Source organism: Ceratotherium simum, chromosome 24 (assembly GCF_057802395.1).
Source record: "Ceratotherium simum simum isolate JZ-2026a chromosome 24, ASM5780239v1, whole genome shotgun sequence".
Classification (NCBI taxonomy): Eukaryota; Metazoa; Chordata; class Mammalia; order Perissodactyla; family Rhinocerotidae; genus Ceratotherium; species Ceratotherium simum.
This window is the reverse complement of record NC_141923.1, coordinates 32526689-32554154: the sequence shown is the minus strand read 5'-3', so window position 1 is coordinate 32554154 and position 27466 is coordinate 32526689. Positions and strand designations below refer to the sequence as shown.

The 27466-nt window shown below is 39.6% G+C and overlaps 1 protein-coding gene across 1 annotated transcript; it reads right to left on the bottom strand.

Annotated features, from left to right (window-relative positions):
• Nucleotides 1-663: 663 nt before the first annotated feature.
• LOC101388481 (disintegrin and metalloproteinase domain-containing protein 20-like) lies at nt 664-6902 on the bottom strand. The gene has a single exon (XM_087448305.1). The coding sequence runs from the start codon at nt 6864-6866 to the stop codon at nt 4665-4667; it is 2202 nt and encodes a 733-aa protein (XP_087304431.1). The 5' UTR covers nt 6867-6902; the 3' UTR covers nt 664-4664.
• Nucleotides 6903-27466: the final 20564 nt, after the last annotated feature.

The window sequence follows — 27466 nt, the reverse complement described above, 5'->3', positions numbered from 1 at the left end:
ATACTCACACAAATAAAGGAAGAAATCTACAGTAATATGTTAACAGTGGGGCACTTGAACACTCTATTTACATCAATGGATAGATTATCCAGACAGAAAACCAATAAGGAAACAATTGGCCTTAAACAACACATTAAACCAGATGGGCTTCATAGAAATATAGAGAACAATATATACAGAACATTCCATCCCAAAACAGCAGAATACATATTCTTTTCAAGTGCACATGAAACATCCTCCAGGATAGAGGACATGTTAGGCCACAAAACAGGTCTCAATAAACTTAAGAAGACTGAAATTGTGTAAGCATCTTTTCCGACCACAATGGTAAGAAACTAGAAATCAATTACAAGAAGAAAACTGGAAAAAAACACAAAAATATGGAGGTTAAACAACATGCTACTAAACAACCAAGGAGTCAATAAAGAAATCAAAGAGGAAATCAAAAAATACCTTGAGACAAGTGAAAACAGAAACAAAATGTTTCAAAATCTATGGGATGCAGCAAAGGCAGTTCTAAGAAGGAAGTTTATAGTGATAGAGGCCTACCTCAGGAAAGAAGAAAAATCTCAAATAAACAACCTAACCTTACACCTAAAGGAAGTAGAAAAAGAAGGTCAAACAAAGCCCAAAGTTAGCAGAAGGAAGGAAATAAAGATCAGAGTAGAAATAAAACATTAGAGGCTTAAAAAAAAAAATAGAAAAGATCAACAAAACAAAGAGCTGCTTCCTCAAAAACATAACAAAATTGATAAATCTTTAGCCTGACTCACCAAAAAAAAACAAAAGAGAGAGAGAGAGGGTCCAAATAAATAAAATCAAAAATGAAAGAGAAGTTACAACCGACACTACAGAAACACAAAGGATCATAAGAAATAACCACGACCAATTATACGCCAACAAATTGGACAACCTAGAAGAAACTGATCAATTCCTAAAAACACACAATTTCCCAAGACTGAGTCAGGAATAAATAGAAAATCTGAACAGACTGATTACTAATAATAAAATTGAATCAAAAATCAAAATCTCCATTGGGGCTGGCCCAGTGGCATAGTGGTTAAGTCCACACACTTCGCCTTGGCGGCCAGTGGTTCGCGGGTTCGGATCCCAGGCGCGGACATATGCACTGCTTATCAAGCCATGCTGTGGCAGGCGTCCCACATATAAAGTAGAGGAAGATGGGCACAGATGTTAGCCCAGGGCCAATCTTCCACAGCAAAAAGAGAAGGATTGGCAACAGATGTTAACTCAGGGCTAATCTTCCTCACACACACACAAAAAACACTCCCAACAAACAAAAATCCAGGACCAGATGGTTTCACAGGTCAATTCTACCAAATATTTAAAGGATTAATACCTATCCTTCTCAAACTATGCCAAAAATTGAAGAGGAAAGAACACTTCCAAACTCATTCTATGAGGCCCACGTTACCATGATACCTGAAGCAGACAAAGATACTACAAAAAAAGAAAATTACGGGCTAATATCCCTGGTGAACACAGATGCAAAAATTTCAACAAAATATTAGCACATAAAATTCAACAATACATTAAAAGGATCATACACCATGATCAAGTGGAATTTATCCCAAGAATGCAAGAAGGGTTCAATATCTGCAAATCAATCAACATGATACACCACATTAACAAAACAAAGGAAAAAAATCATCTCAATAGATGCAGAAAAAGCATGTGACAAAATTCAACATCCATTTATGATAAAAACTCTCAACAAAGTGGGTATACAGGGAACATACCTCAACATAATAAAGGCAAACCCACATATGACAAACCCACAGCTAACATCCTACCCACATATGACAAACCCACAGCTAACATCCTACTCAACAGTGAAAAGCTGAAAACTTTTCCTCTAAGATCAGAAACAAGACAAGGATGCCCACTCTCGCCACTTTTATTCAACATAGCATTGTCTTAGCTACAGAAATCAGACAACAAAAAGAAATAACAGGCATCCAAATTGCAAAGAAAGAAGTAAAACTGTCACTATTTGCAGATGACATGATACTATATAGAGAAAACTCTAGGACTACACCAAAAAAATATTAGAACTAATAAATGAATTCAGTCAAGTTGTAGGACACAAAATCAATATACAGAAATCCGTTGCGTTCCTATACACGAACAACGAACTATCAGAAAGAGAAATTAAGAAAACAATCCCAGGGGCCAGCCCCGTGGCTTAGCAGTTAAGTGCGTGTGCTCTGCTACTGGCGGCCCGGGTTCGGATCCCAGCGCGCACTGACGCACCGCTTGTCTGGCCATGCTGAGGCAGCATCCCACATATGGCAACTAGAAGGAGGTACAACTATGAGATACAACTATCTACTGGGGCCTTGGGGAGAAAAAGGGAAAATAAAGGAGGTGGATTGGCAATAGATGTTAGCTCAGGGCAGGTCTTTCTCAGCAAAAAGAGGAGGATTGGCATGGATGTTAGCTCAGGGCTGATCTTCCTCACACACACACACACACAAAAAGACTGTAGCACCTAAAAAAAAAAAGAAAACAATCCCATTTACACTTGCATCAAAAAGAATAAAATATCTAAGAATAAACGTAACCAGGGAGGTGAAACACCTGTACTCTGAAAACTCTAAGACACTGATGAAAGAAACTGAAGATGACACAAATAAATGCAAAGACATACTGTGCTCATGGATTGGAAAAATTAATATTTTTTAAATGTCCATACTACCCAAAGCAATCTACAGATTCAATGCAATCCCTATCAAAATTCCAATGGCATTTTTCATAGAACTAGAACACGTAATCCTAAAACATGTACGGAACTGCAAAAGACCTCAAATAGCCAAAGCAATCTTGAGAAAGAACAAAGCTGGAGGTATCATGTTTCCTGGTTTCAAACTATACTACAAAGCAACAGTAATCAAAATAGTATGGGACCAGCACAAAAACAGACACGAAGATCAATGACAGAATAGAGAACACAGAAATAAACCCACAATTCTATGGCAAATTATCTTAATATTAGAAAGGAGGCAAGAATACACAATGGGGAAAAGACAGTCTCTTCAATAAATGGTGTTGTGAAAATTGGAGAGCTACATGCAAAAGAATGAAACCGGACCACTTTCTTAACACCACATACAAAAATTAACACAAAATAGATTAAAGACTCGAATGTCACATCAGAAATCATAAAACTCCTACAAGAAAACATAGGCAGTAAACTCTTTGATATCAGTCTTAGCAGCATAGTTTTGGATATGTCTTCTCAGACAAGGTCAACAAAAGCAAAAATAAACAAATGGGACTTCATCAAACTACAAAGCTTTTGCACAGTGAAAGAAACCATCAACAAAATGCAAAGGCAACCTACTGAATGGGAGAAGATATTTGCAAATGATATATCCAATGAGAGTTTAATATCCAAACTATATAAAGAATTCAGACAACTCAATATAAAAAAAAATCTGATCTAAAAAATGGGCAGAAGATCTGAATAGACGTTTTACCAAAGAAGACATACAGATGGCCAACAGACACGTGAAAAGATTCTCAACATCAGTGATCATCAGAGAAATGCAAATCAAAATCACAATGAGCTATCACCTAACACCTGTCAGAATGGCTATTATCAAAAAGACAACAAATAACAGCTGTTGGTGAGGATATAGAGAAAGGCAAACCCTCGTGCACCGTTGAGGGGAATGTACACAGACTGGTGAGGCCACTACGGAAAACCCGTATGGAGGTTCCTCAAAAAAATTTAAAACAGGCCTATCACATGATCCAGCATTTCCACTTCTGGGGATTTATCCAAAAAAAAATGAAAATACTACTTTGAAAAGATATATGCACCCCTATGTTCACTGCAGCATTATTTACAAGCACTAAAACATGGAAGCAACCTAAGTTTCCATCGACAGATGAACGGATAAAGATGACGTGGTATACATATACAATGGAATATTACTCAGCCATAAAAAGGAATGAAATATTGCCATTTGCGACAACATGGATGGACCTATGCTAAGTGAAATAGGCCAGACAGAAAAAGACAAATACCATATGATTTCACTTATATGTGGAATCTAAAAAAGAAAACAAAGGAACAAATAAAACAAAACAAACTCACAGATACAAAGAGCAAACTGGTAGTCACCAGAGGGGAGGGGAGTGTGGAGATGGGAAAAATAGCTGAGGGGATTAAGAGGTACAAACCTCCAACTTGAAATGTTACGGGGATGTCATGTACAGCATAGGGAATAGAGTCGATATTACTGTAATAACTCCGTATGGTGACACATGGTTACTAGACCTATCATGGGGATCAGTTTGTAAAGTACATTAATGTCAAATCGCTATGTTGTATGCCTGAAACTAACATAATATTGTATGCCAACTGTAATCCAATTTTTAAAAAAGTGTCTTTGCTCAGGAAAAATAAAGAGACGGCTTCCAGAAAAAATGCACTTTTAATATTGTTTTAAACACCGAAGAGTAAGTGAGAACATCCTAGGAATCCTTTGGTGTAATATGAATGTTTATGATCCTGGCCAGAGGGATCCTTAAAGTTTTCTTTAAACAGTCAGACATGCCCTAATGTTTCTCTACTACTAAAAGAAAAACTAGAGATATTTTTAACGAAGGAGGCTTGTCTTCCTTTTCTTCTTGATTTACTCATCTTCCTCACTCTCCTCTTCTTCCTCTTTCCCCTCCTCCTCTTTTGTGTGTTTCTTATAAAGCACAAGGCAGCAAAATAAAATTAAAAGAATCAAAGGAATAAGCCACAATACTGACAGGTAACCCACCTTATCTTGTACTTCTAACTCTTCCATCTGGTACTTAGGAGGTGGGCCGCTATCATCACTGCCTCCATTGCCTTTGTGCTCGCAGTACGGAGGTGCCCATCCACGGTTGCAGTGGCAGTGCTGTTTATTATTGCAGACTCCCTTCATGCTGCAGGTCTCAGGCTTACAGTCATGGGAAGGAAAAACCATATCGACACACTGCTTGCGGATGCACATCTTTTCTGGACCACACACTGTGCCATCTTTCACTTGACCAATATCAGGTATGGACATCCCTAAATGATAATCGGTGCCCCAGCAAGTGGTGTTATTGAAGTGAACCTGATGCACTGTAGAATGTCCTATCAGTTTAGGAATTACTCCCACATTTTCACATTGAATTCTGCCACACAGGATATCAGAGGGATTACATTTTACGTATACTGTGCCTTTTATATCACAGTGACCAAATCGATTTCCTTGGGTGTTGATTTCCTGGTAGCAATTCTGAGATGCACTCCTTGCATCTTTACCAAAAATCTCCCTGCACTGTCCGTCATGGTTATTACAGCTCTTTTGATAGCAGTAGGCACCGTCACTACAGGGAATCCCATCCTGCACATATACGTCGTCTGGGCACTGATGGGATGTCCCATTGCACCACTCTGGAAGGTCACATTCACCGATCTGTTGTCGGCACAAAGTCCCTGATGGCATCATCTTGCAGTCTTTGCAACAAAGCCCAAAAGCACAAGCAGCTCCAGACTTCAGAGTGCAGTTCAGTAGACAACAGGGATCATTTACACACTGGTGTGTGGTCCCACAGTCACACTCCTCTCCTTCTTCAACCACTAGGTTCCCACAAAACTTCACCCTAAAGATATTCCCTGGACGTGGAGGAGGGTGAATACATAATCCAGTGCGGAAAGTATTGTCCCAATACTGGGCATAACTGCAGTTGCTGAATTTATTTGTAACCTGTCTGGAGGGATACATTATGCACCACTGAAGTGCACACACACACCATTGATCATCATGCTCCATACCCAAATTATGACCAAGCTCATGGGACACAACAAGTGCAAAAGAAAACAGACTTTCATCTTCGAAAACATCAACTCCAGAATTAAAAGGACTCTGGCATATTCCTCCAACGTAGGCAACACCAAGCTTTATGCCAAATGATTTTTTTATGAAAAGATGGGCAGCATCATGTGGCAGTCGGGCCTCAAGTTGAAAAGACTTCCAAACAGCAAAATCAATCACAAGCTTATCTATGTCATCTGTGGCAACTGGGTTTCCTTCATTCCAGATCTCCATCCCAGTCAAAATTACATCAAGCTCGAGAGGTCGATAGAGGATATCCATTATATTGACGACATTAAATATTTCGTACTGCACTACTGACACATTACTTTCAGAGTGAACGTATCGAAGATGGTCTACGACCACTACCAGCTCAAGAAACCGCAAGTGAGTCCACCAGCCTGTATAAGAACTTTGCATCAGAGTGGAATTATACGACTCTTGCATCTTCAATTGGCGTGCTATTTCCTCTTCTGTTAACCCACATCTCATGGGTGGGAAGTGTGTATCATCGTTGTCTATCTTGTAGACCAGGTGTTCAAATGTGGCAGAAAACCTAATTGGCTCGATTTCATAAGCAAGGTCATTTATCTGTAGCATTCCTCGAAAGCCCCCAGAACAGGTACTGAGGGCAACCAGGGACTCGGGGACCCCCTCCACATAACCATGATAGTAGCAGTCATCAGGAACAAAAGGCTGATCCTGGTGGAGGGCACCCTGGTCTGTGTAGGTGAACACCGGCAGATGTCTGGAAACCAAGAGTTTCTTGACCTTCAAGTGGACAATGTGTCTCTGGCCCCCAAACCGCAGGCTGTAGTAGAGCCAGCCAGGAGCCTCTGCACCTCTGCTGCTGCCAGTCACCTTCAAGGGGATCACCAATTCTGGGGAGAAGTGGTGCTGGGAGGGCCTGGATTGAGAGCATCCAGAAATGGACACAGACACCCCACACCAGAGCAGCAGGAGAGTGACCCTGATGTGCACCAGGGTCTCACCCACTGCCATTATGGAGCTGTCGTTATGGAGCCATCTGTCCAGAGCAGAAAAGCAGGGCATGAGGCACTGCTGGTCTGGCTCCTCCCGAGTCTGAGCTGCTCAGGGTGTGGGGCTGACCTTTATGGATCTGTGTCCTAGCAGGGCTGGATCATCAGAGCTGCAGTGCTGAAAGTGAAAATAGAAAGAAGAGCTAGGGTGGATGGGTAGCAGAGGGAGGGTGGGAGAGAGAGAAAGAAGAAACTAAGTAAAAGTGATTCTTTAGTTGGGACAAGGCTTGAATCTATAAAACATGAGATTGTCTCTTCTTATATATAAGTAAGGGGAGGGAATGGGGAAGGGCAGGTTTCTAGGGGAAGAGCTAGATGAAGGAGATTCGTCACAGGTGGATAAGTGTTGAACCTGGATGGTGGATACATAAGGATTCATTACATACTGTTCTCTTAACATGTAAACGGGCATGAAATTTTCCATATTAAAAAAGGTGACATCCGACTCCCAAATTTTGCCTCCAGCTAAAAATCTACTGGTACCCTGCTATCTTCAGCAAGCATGTGGATAATCCATCCAAAACCCACCATTTTTTGTCCCTTTATTCAGATCATTTGTTCAATCTCCCCTTTTCTTCTACAGACAACTTCTCTAGCCCCTATTCTGTTTGAAGTGAGGAGTCAAAGTAAGCCCCATTTAATGTACTCATTACTTTGGGAGACCCCCTCCAATCAAGACAAATTTTTACCTGCAGAAAAGCCCTGGACAGTCAAAGGAAGGCAGCCACACTGATGGGGTAGCAGGGAGCGGGGCTGCTATTCTGGGGCAAGGCAAAGAGCCCAATTGCCTCCAATCACAGCAAGGAGGCAGTAGCCTGCTCTCCACCCAGACCAGCTGCATCATGTTCTCAATCATAAGAGACCTCATCTTGGTTGTGTAAATATAGACTCTATTCTGTTTTTCACATGGCAGGTGAGTTAGCTGAATTCTCTAGAGAAAGCTGGATTGAGGAGTTTAAACCTAGAGTCAGTACATTAAAATATTCAGAAGACCATAATTCGAGTGGACTTACATCATTCCTGCTGAAAATAAAAAGTTTAGCTCACATAAAAGCTAATTTTGCTTATTTGCTGACTTTCAGTTAAAAGTAACAATAATTTGCTTAATATTTGAAAGCAAAAGTTAAAACAAATCTGGAGACGATTTAAACACACAGTGGTGGCCTGAATCTTCTCAATAAGAACACAAATGGGATCAGCAGTATAGAGCATGAGACATAGCCTCGGCATTCTGATATCAAGAACACATGTATACATCTGGATACTTCTGCAGAACTAATGGATGACTACTGGAAACCAAGAATACTAGATGACCCTCTTAGGGAAAGCATCTCTGATAGAGGTGAAATCCTAATTACTAGGTTTTTTATCCAAGTCTCTTCAGGATATGCTTGGTATTTGCTGCAGATGTGGGGATATTAAGATAGGAGCGCATGAGCTGTAAGAGGATTAATAAAGATAAAGCATCATAAAGAGTAAAATAACCTGTATTAAGCTTTGTCAGAAATATGATGTGGTAGAAACAGAAAAGTCCACTGCCAAGAATCTTTGAGACACACCAGGCTTTGCCACCATTGCACTGCTCCAAAGACAAGCCCTGAAGTAACACGGCTTTACCAGTAATCATGTGACTGGTGTCACTCCAAAGCCCTCCCTTCTAATATAACTGGCACTTCAAGCAGAGTGAGAACCTTCCTCTGCATCAGTCGTCAATTCTTTCTTCTGTTTCCAGCAGCTAATTCAAACTCCTCAAAACCCTTATCTCACCATATCTCTACTCTCTCTCAGTCACGGCCCAATCCAGTGTTTCTAAAACTTGGGTCACAAACCACACAGCATCATGAAATTGATTCAGTGGGTCACAACTAAATGAAACACAATAAAGTAGAAAATATCAGGGAACGTCACTCAGATCAGTGTCACCTGCTATTACCTGTCACCACAGAAGCTACAGCAGCATTCTGCTGACACTTCTTATGCTAATTATCAACTATTTTCTGAACTCCAAAAGTAAAATTAATACTGTGTCTATGAAGCTGGAGATGGGAATCTGCATATCGTATTTCTCCATTGCTATTTGGCTTCCTAAAGAGTTTTGCCAAGAAGCGTACTAGAGGGAGAATACAAGGCAAAAGGAGAGGTCAAGGGACTTTTTACTACCTATTTACCTGTTGTTACTTTTTGTGAATCTCCAGCAATGGTGCCTGGCTCTGGTGGTGAGAGTTGGTTACCACAGTCCCAGGACCAGCTCCATCAAGGCCTGTCAAAGGCACAAGTACCCGGTGCACACTGCGCCCTCCTCAGAAGTCTGAAAACCAGATGTACACAGCCATCCTCTAGTACCCTAAGCAACCCACACCAGCCAGCATCCCTTTCTCAGATGTTCCCAGCCACACCACAAAGCGTCTTGATACAAGCCCCACGTGTGTGGCACCTCTCTCTCCAAGAGTCACAGTTTGGAAGACCTTCTTCCAAGTCCCCAAGGAACCAGCACCAGCTCAGCTTTACCTTAGAAGAGGTACAGCTTTCAGCTGCACAGTTCCCTTTTCTGAGTTTCTAAATTGCCAGCATCAGCTGGGCAACGCCCTGTCTTCTAGAGTCCAGGTCCAGATCGATGAGGACCACTATGAGAGTTTCTAGGTTATGATGACCCCAACCTCTTCCCTTTGCTCCCCCCTTCTTAGCGTGGAGCTCCTTCTGGCAACTCAGACCTCTGTGTACCTCAAGGTGCCCTTTCTATCTTTTCAGTTCTCTAACACCTTGTCAAGAATTCCCTATAACAATTACACCTGGTAGGTTTCTCGTTTCTGGACTAGATCTTGACAGATACAGGATTGGTACCAAGGGTGCTGCCAAGAGAGACAGACTAAATGAGACTCTGGGATTGGTTTGGCCATGTCCATGGCTTTAACACACTGCTGAACTCCTGTCCAGTGGGGAATGGGCAGGTAGTGGCATCACAATCAATTAAATTACCACCCCATATTGATTGTGACAAAGCACCCTACTGAAGCAAGTGTGTGGGGGACCAAGTGAGGGTTGTGATGATGACTACAGTTACCTCGAGAACTGAGCGGCAAAGCGGCCATACTGAATTCTATTGGAGAATTTGCACAATGACGCTCAAGGCTCTAAATTCTCAGCTCAGAGAGCTGCCAATGGTGGACCTAAAAGAATCTCTCATTTATTTTAGCCACAGGGCCAACCTCACAGGAAATCAAATTTAATTGTGGAGTTACAGAATCACAACGTACGTTGAATACGTAGATTCACCAAGACTCTAGTGGGAAAATTAGGGCACTGACTAAGAAGGGAAAAAACTTGAAACTTGCAAAGGGGATTCCTGGTGGACGAGATTGATTCTGATCATCTAGATCCTCCCAAGTATCCCTGAGGCTCCCTCCCCAGGGAGAGAACCCAGACCTCTCCTGTCTGAGAAATTTAGTCACCTCTGGCTCGAGAACCTGCAATTATCTCAGCTGGGGAAGTTATCCTGCAACGGGATGCCCAGTCTCCTCAAGACATGGTAAAATTCAACAGGAATTTATGTCTACTTAATAAATAGCTTCAAAATATATAAAGCAAATGTAGAGAGATCAAAAAGAAGAAACAGAAAAATCAAAAATCTACTTGTAGGTATTAACACACTTCTATCAGAAACTGATAGAACAATCAGACAAAACAAATGAACAAGGAAATAGAGGATTTAAGCAAGGTTAATCAAATTAACCTAACTGACACATAAATCACTATACCCCCAAATTGCAAATACTCATCAGATTCAAACGCACATGAGATATTTACCAGAACAGATGGTATCCATGGTCATAAAGGAAGACTCAACAAATGGTACAAATAAAAATTGCATAATGCATGTTCCTTAACTACATAAGTTAAGAAAGCAAACTGAATAAGGAAAAAGAGCTAGAAAATAGTTTTGCTTCAAATTAAATAACAGCTTTCTAAATAAGACTTGGTCCAAATATGATCAAAATGTGTAATTGAAAACATTTCAGTCTGAATGAAAATACAACATATTAAACTTGTAGACTCCAGTTCAAGCAATGCTTATCTGGAAATTTCTGGCTTTTGGAGTATATGGAAAGGAGAAAGATTGAAAATATTTTATATAAGATATAATGTCACAAAGATAACAGCTAATTAAACTTTAAGAGTAGAATAAAACTTAAAAATAAAGATGAGAGTACAAAACAATAACAGAATAAACACATTAGAAAGAAAATCATCAAAGCCAATAATCGGTTCCTTGTAGGGAACTGACAAACACCTAGCTATAACGATCAAGAACTAAATGGAGAAAACACAAATTGCCAGTATCCATTCCTATAAACACAAAAATTAATGGAAAATAAATAACTTTATGTCAATAAATTTGAAAATTGAGGCAACATGGGAAAATTCCTTGAAAACCCAAGTAACAAAATTGACAAAAGTAATAGAAAATCTAAATAGTTCTACATTAGAGATTGAATCTATATTTAAAATATAAATTAAAAACAATATACCTTTTCACAAAACCTCTGGAACAGTGGATTCTTTAAAGAGGTAATACAAATGACTGGATAGTGATAAAACAAAGATATATCCTTATCAAGCTTTACTCATAAAGCTTCAACAATAGTAACCTAAAAGCAATGACTGAATGGGAATTACAGACATTTGTGCCATGATCGAAGACTTTGAAGATACAGGGATAACAATACCAATCACACCTGTATTCAACTCCCTTGTTTCACATGTGCAAGTGAGTTGATCTTCCTACAGTAGGCAGGAGTGACTGTAATCACACTTGCTAGTTTAGTGTCATTTCTTTACCAACCACCTAACATAGCCAAATTCATTATGTAGCTTGTTACGAAGGGCTGAAAGGAAAAGGTAAATCATGAGAACACTAAAATGTAGACAAGTAAACAATGCAAACATTAACAAAAATAAATCTGATGAAACCATACCCAAAGATGTCAAGGCGAAGTATTGACAGCGATACAGAGGTATTAATCAAGGTAGAGAAGAATATATTTAATATGGTAAAAAGAAACATTTCACAGTATTTTGTATGCTGCTAATAGAATAACTTCAAAATATATGAAGCAAGAGTGAAGATACCAAAAAGAAGAAATTGAAACTCCAGTATCCTATTTGGAGATGTCTACTCAGAACAAGCAAAAAATAAGTAAAGACATAGAAGAATTTAACAATATTAATCAAAATGACCTATCTGAAACATATAAATTTAACACTATACTTAAAAATTGCAGAATACACATTATTTTCAAATGCATATGGGGCATTTGCCAGAACTGATGATATCCATAGCCATAAAGCAAGTCTAAAAAAATCTTAAAGAAAACAAATTGCACAATGGATACACTTCCAGTCTCCACTCGGGCATGTAAAGAGCTTGCAAATCATCATTCCCACCCTCACAAAAAGAACAAAAGCCAAACAAACTGAAAATCAATGACTTTTCTTAATCCATCAGCGAAATGAGGCCGCAGGACACACTGGAGAAACAGGCTCACGCAGAGAATACTGATGAGCCTCCCTGAGGACGTGGATGGAGCTAGTTAACACTTAAACAGTGACTTCAATGAACTGCTGGAGCCAGGCTGTAGACCAGCATCAGAGTTAATATTCCTGCGGGCCCACTCTAAGGGGAGCTTCTACACTGTTGTTAAGTCTGACCTCCAGGAAACCTACTAGGTTCTCATAGTAAAGATCAAAAAAAAAAAAACAAACCATATGTTTGACCAAGAAGAGGAGAAAAGTGACCTTTTTGAAATATGGTGAGGAGAACAATAACCATTTTGAAATACACTCAGAGTGTCCTCAAAACACAGGTCTAACCAGTAAGGGAAAAGACTTCACCAGAGCCTTATTCAACTAGAGGGAAAGGGAATTACCCAACTCCAGTCCTCTCTAGCCCTCCTATCTCACCTAAGGCAAGGAGGAAGTTTAAATGCATTGTGAAGTTCACAGCCCAGGGGCATAGGACCACTACTAGACTGAGATCTAATCTTAAGGTTATAGAATGCTTCCCTTCCTCCCACACCTTAGACCACATTGAAAGGTCTCCTGTATAATAAGTGGATTACAGCTGAAAGAAGTAAAAGGCACAGGCTCGATTTAAGGAGTTACTCAGGAAATCCTAAGACAACATGGGAAACAAAAACAAGGACACTAGAGGAAATTAGAACCTTTAACACCTACGGCTATGGGAAATAGTACACACAGCCTAGTTCCCAGTCAGAGAAACACAAGAGGCCTATCTACCTCAGTTTCTATTACCCAATCCATCATTTCTGGCTTTCAGTGAAAAATTACAAGGCATGCTAATAAAAGGCAGGAAAAAACACAGACTGAAAAGACAAAACAAACATTAGAACCAGACTCAGATATGGCAGTTTTTGGAATTACCTGACTGGAAATTTAAAATGACTATGATTAATATGTTAAGAGGTATAAGGGAAGAAGCGAACAACATGTAAGAAGCGATGAGTAATATAAGCAGAAAGATGGAAACTCTAAGAGAAAAATGTTTTTAAGTGATAGAAATCAAAAACACTGTAACAGATATAAAGAATGCTTTCACGGGCTCATAAGTAGACTGGACATGGCCAAGGAAAGAATCAGTGAGCCTGAAGATACGTCAATAGTAAGTTCCTAAACTAGAATGCAAAGGAAAAAAAATTTTTAAAAAAGAACAGAATGTCCAAGAACCGTGGTACTTTTACAAAAGGTATAACACATACACAATGGAAATACAAGTAGGAGAAGAGAAAAAGAAGCAGAAACAAGTCTTTGAAGTAATAATGAGTGAGAGTCTTCCAAAATTAATGACAGAAACCATACCACAACACCAGGAAGCTCAGAGAACATTAAGCAGCGTAAACACCAAGAAAAGTACATGGGAGACTTTGGGTTACTGGTGCAGCATGTACAGAGAATGGAAGTCATCACCCCATCCTAACAAGAAGTAAAAAGCTTAACAAACTAAAAGTTAATAACTCCTTTTAGATCCATTGGAGAACTGAGTTCATGGGAAAAACTGTTGTCCCCAAAATTGAAGAGACCAACAGTGAATACAAAAAACCACACGCTACCAGAGCAGAAACCCACAGGCAGAAATCTCTGTGGGAAACTGGAATGGGATAGGAAAACCTAAACTATAATTGACAAATTGCTGGAGGCTAGATGTGGACAAATCTGAGAGTTAAAAACTACAGGGAGGGCCAGTTTAGGGGGACCCTCACACTTTTATGAGTTTTACCTCCAGGAGCGCTACCTGGTTCTCACACTGAAGTCAAAATCCCCTCATAGTCGTGGCAGGGGGAGGCAAAAGTAGCCATATTGAAATACATCCACAGTATTCTGTCCTTCTTCACAAGGCTTCAACAGCAACTACTTTCCCACAGCCTAATCTACTGGGGTTTTATCAACGCCCTACTGGGCTAAGGGAGGCAAAATACATGACTCCAGCCCCCTCTAGCCATCCTGTTCCACCTAGGAGGGGTAGAGGAACTGAGAAACACTTTTGAGGGTCACAGTCCAGGGACACAGGCTACTTAAACACTCAGACCTAATTATAGAACTATCCTTTGCTTCTCATCCCTCTATACATTACCACCACATCACTAAAGGCCTACATACTATACGCCAATATACTACTACCCAGTACATCATATCTGGATTCCAATAAAAAATTACGTGGTATATTAAAGAGAAAAAAACAGTCTGAAGAGACAGAGCAAGCATCAGACCCAGACTCAAGATATGGCAGGGATGCTGGGAATATCAGACCAGGAATTTACAACAATTATTATTAATATGCTAAGGACTCTACTGGATAAAGTACACAATGTGGGAGAACAGATGATCATGTAATGAGAGAGATGAAAATTCTAATAAAATAATCCAAAAGAAATGCTAGAAATCAAAAGCATTATAATAAAAATGAAGAATGCCTTTGATGAGATCATCTGTACACTGGACATGGCTGAGGAAAAAATTAGTCAGCTCAAGAATATATCAATAAAAACACTCAAAACTAAAAGAAAAAATAGAACAGAATATCCAAGAACTGTTGGATAATTAAAAAGGGTGTAACATACGTAACATATATGTGGTATTCTCAGAAGGATAAGAAAGCAAGAAAGGATCAGAAGAAATATTGGATGCAATAATGATGGAGAATTACCAACAAATTAATGTCAGACACCAAAGTACAGATCCAGGAAGTTCAGGGACCACCAAGCAGGAGAAATGTCAAAAAATCTACATGTAGGTGTATCATATTCAAGCCGCAGAAATTTAAAGATAAAGAGCAAATCTTGAAAGAAGCCAAAGGAAAAAACCACCATACTTATAGAGAAGCAGAGATAAGAATTACATTGGGTTTATCTTCAGAGATCACACAAGAAAGAACAGAGTCGAGTGAAATATTTAAAGTGTTGAGAAAATAAAACCACCAACCTAGAATTCTGTATCCTGCAAAATTCTCCTTCAAAGATGAAGGAGAAATAAAGACTTGCTCAGACAAACAAAACCTGAGGCAATTTGTTGCAAGTAGACGTGCCTTGCAAGAAATGTTAAAAGAAGTTCTTCAGAGAAGGAAAATTATATAGGTTAGAAACTCACATCTACAAAAGAAGAGGAAAGAGTTAGAGAAGGAATAAGTGAAGGTTAAAAAACTTTTTCATTTTTCTTATTCTTAATTGATCTAACTGATAACTTTGTTCAAAATAGGAATGGCAACAATGCATTTAATGATTATAACTTATGGATAAACTAAATGAATGACAGCAACACTAAAGGGATAGAAGGAAAAATTAAGAATATTTTGTCACAAGGGGTGGAGGGATGCACTTATGTGGTGACTGACAAACAATAATGTACAACAAAAATTTCACAATTAAAAGAAAAAGATGAGCCAAAAAATAAATAAGAAAAGAATATTTTGTGAATATAAGGTACTTGCACTACTTGTGAAGTGGTATAGAATTATTTAAATGTGAACTAGAATTAATTGTAAATGTATATTTCACTCTAGGGTGACCATTTAAAAAGTGAAACGAAGTATAAATGATCAGCTAGGAAGGAGAGAAGATGAAATCACATAAAATGTTCAGTTAAAACCAAAACCACAAAAGGCAGAAAAAATGGAAGACAAAAACAGAAATAAAGAACAAGGGCAATAAACTGAAGATAGTAATAAATACAGTAGATATTAATCCAACTAAATCAATAATCACTTTAAAGATCAATGGTATCAACACACCAATTAAAAGACACAGATTTTCTTGGTGGATCAAAAACAACCCAACTATATGTTGACTACAAGAAACCCACTGTAAGCATAAAGACATATACACCTTGAAGTAAAGGGATGGAGAATAATGTATCATGATAACTAATCAAAAGAAAGCTGGAGCAGCTATATTAATTTCAGACAGAGCAGACTTCAGAGCAAGGAAAATTATCAGGGATAAAGAAGGGCATCGGATAATGAGAAAGGGGTCAATTTTCCAAGAAGACATAACAATCTTTAATGTGTGTGTTTGTGCATAACAACAAAGCATCAAAATACACGAGGCAAAGTTCATGGGACTGCAAGGAGAAACAGATGAATCCACTATTATACCTGAAGACTTCAACACCTCTCTACCAGGAATAGACAGATCCAGCAGGTAGAAGATCACAAAGGACATAGCTGAACTCAACAGCACCATCAATTCACTAGATATAATTCACATTTATAGAATATTTCATAGAAAACCGGCAGAATACACATTCTTCTCAAGTATGTAGTAAGTCTCTGGCCAGCTTCCAGCCCCTTGAACCCCAGCTCCAGTTCCTTACAGGACCAAGAAAAATCTTACGGTCATCCTTGATCCTCTTTTTGTCACATCTCATATCAAATCTGTCAGCAAATCCTGTTGTTTCAACCTTCAGAATATATATAGAATCTGATCACTTCTCACCACTCCCACCATTATCACACTGGTCAAAGCTACCATCATCTCCCACCTTGATTTTTGCCATAGGCTCCTAACTTGTCTTCTGCTTCCATCCTTATCCCCACCACTCAATTTCCACACAAGGAGACAGAGTGAATTCTGTTACAGTGTAAGTCATATCATATCATTACTTGCTCAGAATAATCCAAAGCTTTTCCATCTCATTCACAGTAAAAGTCTATACAATGTTCTACAAGGTCCTACCCAATACACCTCCTGCCAATGCTACTTGTTCCCTCCTTACCTCTGATTCCTCTCCTCCTTATTCTGCCCTTTGTTCATTCAATTTCAGCTGTTCTACTTGCTGATCCACTAACACACCAAAGCATCCTCCCCCCTCAGGAGCTTTATCCTTATTATTCCCTTGGAGGGAGGTAGAAATGGAGAAATGAAAGGAGGGGGGGATGAAGGGAAGGTGGACGGGAGGGAGGGAGGAAGGAAGGAAAGAGGGAGTGAGGGAAGGAAGGAAGAAAGGGAAGAAAAGGAGGAAGGAAGGAATGGAGGAAGGAGCAAAGGAAGGAAGGAGGGAAAAGGAAGGAAGGAAGAGAGGGAGGAGTAAATAATCTCAAATTCAGCAAATAAATCTGACCTAGATACATATTTTTTGAGTTAACAGCATATAGAAGGTAATTAAAGTCATAACAGGGTTGAGATTTCCTGTGGGAAGTAGACGGAGCAGAGAAAAGGGCCCAAGACTTGGTTATACTGACAAAGAATAACTTACAAAGCCAACTGAAATGAAGCAGAGAGCTAGCAAGGGGGGAAAAATGAATGAAATAAATGATGCTGCTGTGGAAGGCAAGGAGAGAAGTTTCTAGGGAGTGACTAGTGTGGAAGGCAAGGCAATCAGTGCCTCAAGTAACTTAGGGCTACCAAGAGGGATGGGAACCTCCCACATCCAGAAGACCTCCTACCTACACATCCTGTCCCACCCCCAAACCACCAGAGGTATAATCTCCATTCACTGACAAACACATATAAATGGAAATTTAATCTGAGGAAATATATCATTCGATATAGATCCTCAATTACAAATATGAACAACCAAGATTCACTAAGTGAGTCAAACAAGCATACAATAGAGAGATCAACAAAACCATGGTTCTTTGGAATGATAAATAAAATGATGGAACATTAGCAACACTGGTCAAGAAAAAGAGACAGAAGGAGTGACGTCAGCATCATGGTGGAGTGAGCTGTTCCCTTAGTCTCTGCCCCCTTAGAAACAACCAAATGGACATTCATTAACCAACAGAGGATACCCACACAGCACAATAGGACATCTGAGAGATCCAAGCAACCATACATCTGAAATTCGGGGTACAGGATCCCCAGGGAGCAGTGGAAGGAGGTGAGTGGACCTCCGCCCCCTCCCCAGTGGCAGTGATCTAGGTCACGGGTTCTCACCCAGCAGCCGGCAAGCAACTCTAAGAACAGGCAGGGGAACAGGCAGGCCTCCGTATGAATGCTTTCACTTTCAAAGCTGCATCCCAGCCCACGGGAATGCTCCACACTGATGCGGTTCAGCCACCATGTGGGCATCCCGACAGAGCCCAGCAGCCCAGGTGGGCTGCCAGTGACTGGAGAGAGGGCTCACAGATATGAATGAAACAGCCCCTTCTCTACACCCCTGCCTAGTGCACCAGCTGGGCCAGTCAACCAGGGCAGTGGATCCACACTTGAGTGCCTGCGCCTGTGTGTGTGTGACCTGCCAGGCAATAGTGGCCAGCGGGCACACACAGACGAGCCCTATCAGCACAACTTCCAGCAGACAGGCACAACTTCCAGCAGATACAGCAGTTTCAGAAAACACAGATCCTGCCCGCCCTCCCCCCCCAAGTGATGGCAGGTGGAATCTGTGACCAGACGCTATGTACCAGCAAAGGTCTACTTCATCAAACACAATGAAGAAATACATTAACACTGCAGATCAGAAGGAAAATGACAAGTCTCCAGAAACCAATCAAGAAGTCACAGAAATTTACAAGGTAAATGACAAAGAATTCAAAATAGTTATCATAAAGGAACTCAATGAGTTATAAGAAAACTCAGAAAGACAGTTCAATGAACTCAGAAATAAGATTAAGGAGCAGAAGGAATCCTTCACAAAGGAGACTAAAGTCTAAAAATAACAAAGACAAATGCTGGAGATGAAGAACACAAAGAATGAGATAAAATATAGAAAACTTAGAAAAACAGAGCTGACATTATGGAGGACAGAATTAGTAATTTAGAGGACACAAATATAGAAATGCTTCAGGTGGAGGAGGAGAGAGAACTAAGACCTAAAATAATGAATAAATTCTCCAAGAAATATCTGACTCAATTAGGAAATGCAACATAAGGGTTATAGGTATTCCAGAGGGAGAAAGGAACAGAGAGCTTGTTCAAAGAAATAATAGATGAGAACTTCCCAAAGCTGGGGAAGGAACCAGACTTAAAAATACATGAAGCCAATAGAACTCCTAATTACATCAATGCAAAAAGACCTTCTCCAAGGCATATACTAGTAAAACTAGCAAAAGTCAATGACAAAGGAAAAACATTAAGGGCAGCAAAGCAGAAGAGATTAATCTAGAAAGGACCCCCTATCAGGCTTTCAGTGGATGTCTCACCAGAAACTTTATAGGCTAGGAGAGAGTGCAATGATATTCTCAAAATACTGGAAAACAAAAACTTTCAGCCTGGAATACTCTATCCAGTGAAACTATCTTCCAGATACAATTGAGAAATAAAAATTTTCCCAGATAAACAAAGGCTGAGGGAGTTCATCGCCACAAAAACCCACTACAAGAAATGATCAAGACTGCTCTCATACCTGAAACAAATGGAAAAGGTTTACAAAGCCTTGAGCAAGGAGAAAAATATACAGACAAAAACAGAAAATTGCAGCTCTCTTTCAGAACAGGTTAGCAAACACTTAACTATAACATTAAAGATAAAGGAAAAGAAAGCATCAAAATAACTATAAACACTTCATTTTAACCACAAAATCACAAATAGAAAATGGAATAAGTTGTGACAACAATAACTTAGATGTGGAAGAGGAAAAGGATGGAAACTGCTTAGGCTAATGGAGATAAGAGGCTATCAGAAAATGGACTATCTCATCTACAAGTTCTTTTACACAAACTTCATGGCAACCACTAAACAAAAAAATCAGAGTAGAGCCACATTCAAAACTACACAGAAAACTGACAAGAACATCATAGAAATCCACCAAACTGAAATGGCAGTCAGAAAGACAAGGGAAGAGAAACAATGGAAATATAGAACAACCTGAAAACAAGAGATAAAATGGCAGTACTAAGCCCTCTTACAGCAATAATCACTCTAAATGTAAATGGATTAAATTCTCCAATCTAAAGACACAGAGTGGCAGGATGGATTAAAAAACAAGACCCAACCATATGCTGCCTCCAGGAAACACATCTCAGCTCTAAAGACAAACACAGGCACAGAGTGAAGGGATGGAAGATGATACTCCAAGCAAATGGCAAGCAAAAGAGAGCAGGTGTTGCCATACTTATATCAAACAAAGTAGACTTCAAGATAAAAAAGACAATGAGAGACAAAGAGAGGCTGTATATAATGATAAAAGGGACATTCCACCAAGAAGACATAACGTTTTTGAATATATATGCACCTAACAGGGGAGCACCAAAGTACATCAAGTAACTATTAACAGATCTAAAGGGAGAAATTAACAGCAACACAATAATAGTAGGGTATCTCAACACCCCACTTACATCAACGGATAAATAATCCAGACAGAAAGTCAACAAGGTAATAGTGGAACCAAACAAAAAACTAAACAAGATGGACTTAATAATAGATATATATAGAACATGCCATCCAAAAACAGCAGAATGTACATTCTTCTCAAATGCACATGGAAATTCTCAAAGATAGACTATATGTTGGGAAACAAGCCAAGCCTTAATAAATAAGAAGATTGAAATCATATCAAGCATCTTTTCTGACCATAATGTTATGAAACTAGAAATCAACAACAAGAAAAAAGCTGGGAAAGTCACAAATATGTGGAGACTAAACAACAAGCTACTGAACAACCATTGGGTCAATGAAGAAATCAAAGGAGATATTAAAAACCATCTGGAGACAAATGAAAATGAAAATACATACTACCAACACTTATGGGATGCAGCACAAGTGGTACAAGGGGGAAATTCATAGCAAAAGGGGGTACCTCAACAAACAAGAAAAATCTCAAATAAGCAAAACTACACCTCATAGAACTATAAAAAGAAAAACAAACAAAGCCCAAAGTCAGAAGGAGGGAAATAACAAAAATTAGAGCAGAAATAAATGAAATAGAAACCAAGAAAAGAGTAGAAATCATCAATGAAACTAAGAGCTGGTTCTTTGAGAAGATAAACAAAATTGACAAACCCTTAGCCAGACTCACTAAGAAAAAAGAAAGAAGGCTCCAATAAATAAAATTAGAAACGAAAGAGAAACAATTACAAGGGATATCACAGAAATACAAAGGATTATAAGAGAATATTATGAAAAACTCCATGCCAACAAATTGGATAGCCTAGAAGAAATGGATAAATTCTTAGACTCACACAACCTCCCAAAACTGAATCAAGAAGAAATAGAGAATCTGAACAGACCAACTACAAATAAAGAGATTGAAACAGTAATCAAAAACCTTCCCAAAAACAAAAGTTCGGGACCCGATGGCTTCTCTGGAGAATGCTACCAAACATTCAAAGATTTAATACCTATCCTTCTCAAACTGTTCCAAAAAAATGAACGCTTCCTAACTCATTCTATGAGGCCAACATCAACTTGATCCCAAAACCAGACAAGGGCAACACAAAGAAGGAAAATTACAGGCTACTATCACTGATGAAGATAGATGCAAAAATCCTCAACAAAATATTGGCAAACTGAATACAGCAATACATTAAAAGGATCATACACCATGACCAAATGGGATTTAGACCAGGGACACAGGGATGGTTCAACATCTGCTAATCAATGTGACTCACCACATTAACAAAATGAGGAAAAAATCAGTAGATGCAGAGAAAGCATGTGACAGGATCCAACATCTGTTTATGATAAAAACTCTCAATAAAATGGGTATAGAAAGAAAATACCTTAAAATAATAAAGGCCATATATGACAAACCCACAGCCAACACCATACTCAACAGGCAAAAACTGAAAGCCATCCTTCTGAGAACAGGAACAAGACAAGGGTGCCCACTCTTGCCACTCTTAGTCACCATAGTACTGGAGGTTTTGGCCAGAGCAATTAGGTAAGAAAAAGAAATAAAAGGAATCGAAATAGGCAACAAAGAAGTGAAACTCTTGCTGTTTGCAGATGACATGATTTTATATATAGAAAACCCTAAAGAATCCATCAGAAAACTACAGGAAATAATGAACAATTACAGCAAAGTTACAGGGTACAAAATCAACTTAAAAGTATCAGTTGCATTTCTATACTCTGATAAGGAAGTAACAGAAAGAGAACTCAAGAATGCAATCCCATTTACAATCACAACAAAAAGAATAAAATACCTAGGAATAAATTTAACCAAGGAGGTGAAAGACCTATACAATGGAAACTAGAAGACATTAGTGAAAGAAATCAATAATGACATAAAGAAATGGAATGATATTCCATGCACAGGAATTGGAAGAATAAACATAGTTAAAATGTCCATCCTACCTAAAGCAATCTACAGATTCAATGCAATCCCAATCAGAATCCCAATGACATTCTTCATGGAAATAGAACAAAGAATCTTAAAATTCACATGAGGCAGCAAAAGACCCCAAATAGCTGAAGCAATCCTGAGAAAAAAGAACAAAGCAGGAGGCCTCACAATCCCTGACTTCAAAATATACTACAGAGGGGGGAAGTCAAGATGGTGGCGTAGGCAGACTCTAAACTCACCTCCTCCCATGAACACAGCCAATTTACAAATACTCATGGAAAAATTACCCCTGAGAGAGAATGGAAAACTGGATAAGAGGAACTCCTGCAACAAACGACAATTCTAATGGAGGTGGAAGAGGCAGAAATTCCCCTCTGGAGAGAAACGCCATCTCCACAAGCCACAGCGCTTCACAGCTGCCCAGGGGCAGCCCAAAGTTATGCAGCCTTCCCCGGAGGGGTGGGAGACCTGAGCCGGGGAGTGAGCCCACTGTAGGCATTTTTTGGACCCAGCACAATTGAGACAAGTGGCATAATATCTTTATTTGTTTGCTACTAACACATTGGGGAGTAACCCCAGAAAAGCTGGTTCACAAAGAAATTAAAACTGGCTCTTAAAGGGCCCATGCACAAATTCACCCATTTCAGAAAGGTACCTAAAATCACCAGAAAGAAAGGTACATAGTCCTTTGGGGAAAAGAGACTCACCTGATAGGCTCTGAGGGCATCTCCGTGAGAGGTGAGACCTCTCCAGGGACTGGGACATTGGTGGCGGCCAGTGTTGTGGCCTGGTGTCGGTGTGCTGACACAGACACTGGCAGATGCCATTGGAGTTCTCCCTGGGGCCTGCTAGCCCAAGGTCTGCACCACCCACTAGAGCACCGATTTAATCCAGCTCAGCCAGGGCAGGCAGCCCACCCTAGGGACTGGTCACACTCAACAACAAGACCTCGGGCAAACTGTAGGCCTGCTAAGTGAGCTGGCTAGATTCTCCAGAACCTGGCAAGTGGTCCACCTCTGTGGGGCAGGGCGTGTGGAAGGAGTGGGTGGAGAAAGTGGGGCAGTGGTGGAGTGTGTGGGGCTCCTGCCTTGGAGAGACTGGGTCCACTTCAGGAGTTCAGGGTGCACACATGGGGCAGGAGTGTGTTGACGGTGTGTGTGAACCTGTGGGTGGTATGGCTTGTCAGCTGCAGAAGACTTGTTCTTCTCAAAGACCCACATGGGGGTTTGCCCCACCTTCCAATGCCTGAAACAATTGGGTGCTCCCGTGCCTGAGGCCAGCCCCACCCAGCTGCAATCCTCGGAGAACTGAGAAGAGACCTAAAGCCTGGAGACTTATAGCAATTGTAAACCCCTGAGCCTAACAACCTGCCACACTGGGGGCCTACTCACTTAAAAGAAATACTGCAATACAGATGTGGTATTAGAACTTGCAACCAACTGTGCTGGGGCTCCCACCCCCGATAAAGAGACTGAAGGGCCCACAATGACTACAAGCAGCTGAGAATTACAACAGCTGGCCAGGGGAACCTAAAAGTTGAGCAACCACACCACAACAGAAGGACACATGTAGCCCACATAGGGGTCACTCCTGGAACATTCAAAACTGAGGGAAGCACACTGCCAGGCCTCATATGGCATTACTTACATAAGGTCACCTATCCAACAGCAAGAGACGTAGCTGACCCACGTAATACATAAACACAAGCACAGGGAAAGAGGCAAAATGAGGAGGCAAAGGAACATGTTCCAAGTAAGGGAACAGGACAAAACCCCAGAAAAGGAACTCAGTGAAACAGAAATGAGAAACCTACCTGACACACCGTTCAAACAAAGAGTGTTAAGGATGCTTACTGACCTAGGGAGAAGAATGAATGAACTCAGTGAGAACGTCAATAAAAAAATACAATATATAAAAAAGAACCATCAGAAATAAAGAATACAATACTGGAAATGAAAAATTCACTAGAGGGACTCAAAAGCAGAGTAGAGGATACAGAAGAACGGATCTCCAAGCTGGAAGAAAGACTAGAGGAAATCACCCAAGCTGAATAAGTTAAAGGAAAAAAGAATTAACAAGCTTGAGGACAGTCTAAGGGACCTCTGGGACAACATCAAGCGCACTAACATCTGTGTGATAGGTGTCCCAGAAGGAGAAGAGTGACACAAAGGGGCAGAGAATCTATTTCAAGAAATAATAGATGAAAACTTTCCTAACCTGAGGAAGGAAACAGACATCCAGGTACAGGAAGCACAGAGACCCCAAACAAGATAAACCCAAAGAGGCCCATACCAAGACACATCATAATTAAAATGTCCAGAATTAAAGATAAAGAGAGAATCCTAAAAGCCGCAAGAGAAAGGCCAAGTTACATACAAAGGACACCCCACAAGGCTATCAGCTGACTTCTCAGCAGAAACCTTACAGGCTAGAAGAGAGTGGCATGATATATTTAAAGTGCTAAAAGGAAAAACCCTACAGCCAAGAATACTCTACCTGGCAAGGTTATTATTCAAAATGGAAGGAGAGATCAAAAGTTTCCCAGACTGGGCCGGCCCCGTGGCTTAGCGGTTAAGTGTCCATGCTCCGCTGCTGGCGGCCCGGGTTCGGATCCGGGTGTGCACCGACACACCGCTTCTCCGGCCATGTTGAGGCCACATCCCACATACAGTAACTACAAGGATATACAGCTGTGACATACAACCATTTACTGGGGCTTTGGGGAAAAAAATAAATACATAAATATTTAACAAAAAAAAAGAAGTTTCCCAGACAAGCAAAAATTAAATGAGTTTGTCACCAAGAAACCAGTAATACAAGAAATGCTAAAAGGACTTATAATTTAAGGGGAAAAGAGAAGACCACGAATAAGAAAACGTATCTATTTCCATGATAAGAGGATAATGGATACAAATGCACAAAAAAGAGGTTAGATATGATATCAAAAACATGAAATGTGGAGGAGGGGAGTTAAAGAGTAGAGCTTTCAGACAGAGGACAAACTAAAGAGACCATCAACTTAATACAGATTCCTATATACGAAGGTTACTGTATATGGACGCCATGGTAATCACAAACCAGAAACCTGTAATAAATACACAAAAAACTAAGAGAAAGGAACCCAAATATAATACTAAAGAAAGCCATCAAACCACAAGGGAAGAGACCAAAAGAAGAAAGGAACAGAGAAGGACTAGTAAAACACCGAGAAAAAAAGTTTAAAAATGGCAGTAAGTACATACTTATCAATAGCTACTTTAAACATCAATGGACTAAATGCTCCAATTAAAAGGCACAGGGTGGCTGATTGGATAAAAAAACAAGACCCATATATATGCTGCATACAAGAGACACACTTCAGACCTAAAGACACTCACAAACTGAAAATGAAGAGAAAGAAAAAGATACTCCACACAAATGGCAATGCAAAGAAAGACGGGGTAGCAATATTCATATCAGACAAAATAGAATTTAAAACAACTATAAAAAGAGACAAAGAAGGGTATTACATAATGATCAAGGGAACAATCCAACAAGAGGATATAACACTTGTAAATATCTATGCACCCAATAAAAGAGCACCTAAATATATAAAGCAATTATTAACAGACATAAAAAGAGAAATGGACAGTAACACAATAATAGTAGGGGATTTTAACACTCCACTTACACCAACAGATAGATCACCCAAACAGAAGATCAATAAGGAAACATTGGCCTTAAATGACACACTAGAACAGATGGACCTAGTAGATATATACAGAGCATTCCATCCAAAAACCGAAGAATACACGTTCTTTTCAAATGCACATGGAACATTCTCCAGGATTGATCACCTATTAGGTGACAAAACAAGTCTCCACAAATTAAAGCAAACTCAAATAATACCAAGCATCTTTTCTGACCACAATGGTATTAAACTAGAAATCAACTATAGGAAGAAAATCAGAAAAGCCACAAATATGTGGAGATTAAACAAAATGCTACTGAACAACGACTGGGTCAACAAAGAAATCAAACAAGAAATCAAAAAAATACCTGGAGACAAATGAAAATGAAAATACGACATGCCAGAATTTATGGGATACAGCAAAAGCGGTTCTAAGAGGGAAGTTTATAGCAATACAGGCCTATCTCAACAAACAAGAAAAATCTCAAATAAATCATCTAACAATGCACCTAGAGGAATGGAAACTGGAAAAAGAAGAACAAACAAATCCCAAAATCAGTAGAAGAAGGGAAATAATAAAAATCAGAGCAGAAATAAATGAAATAGAGACTAAAAAACAATAGAAAAAATTAATAAAACCAAGAGCTGGTTCATCGAAAAGATAAACAAAATTCACAAACCTTTAGCTAGACTCACCAAGAAAAAAAGAGAGAAGGCTCAAAGAAGCAAAATCAGAAATGAAAGAAAAGAAATTACAACGTACACCTCAAAAGTACAAAAGGTTATAAGAGAATACTATGAAAAGCTATATGCCAACAAATTGGACAATCTGGAAGAAATGGATAAATCATTTTATCATACAACCTTCCAAAGAATCATACAACCATACAAGAATCATACAACCTTCCAAAACTGGATCGAGAAGAAATAAGAGAATTTGAATAGACCAATCACCAGTCAGGAGATTGAAACAGTAATCAAAAACCTCGCAAAAAATAAAAGTTCAGGACCAGGCGGCTTCCCTGGTGAATTCTACCAAACTTCAGAGACGACTTAAGACTATGCTTCTCAAAGTCTCCCAAAAAATTGAGGATGTAGGGAAGCTCCCTAACTCATTCTACGAAGCCAACATTACCCCGATACCAAAACCAGACAAG

Coding starts and splice junctions, on each gene's coding strand:
- LOC101388481 (XM_087448305.1), bottom strand. CDS start 6,866: ATGGCAGTGGGTGAGACCCTGGTGCACATCAGGGTCACTCTCCTGCTG.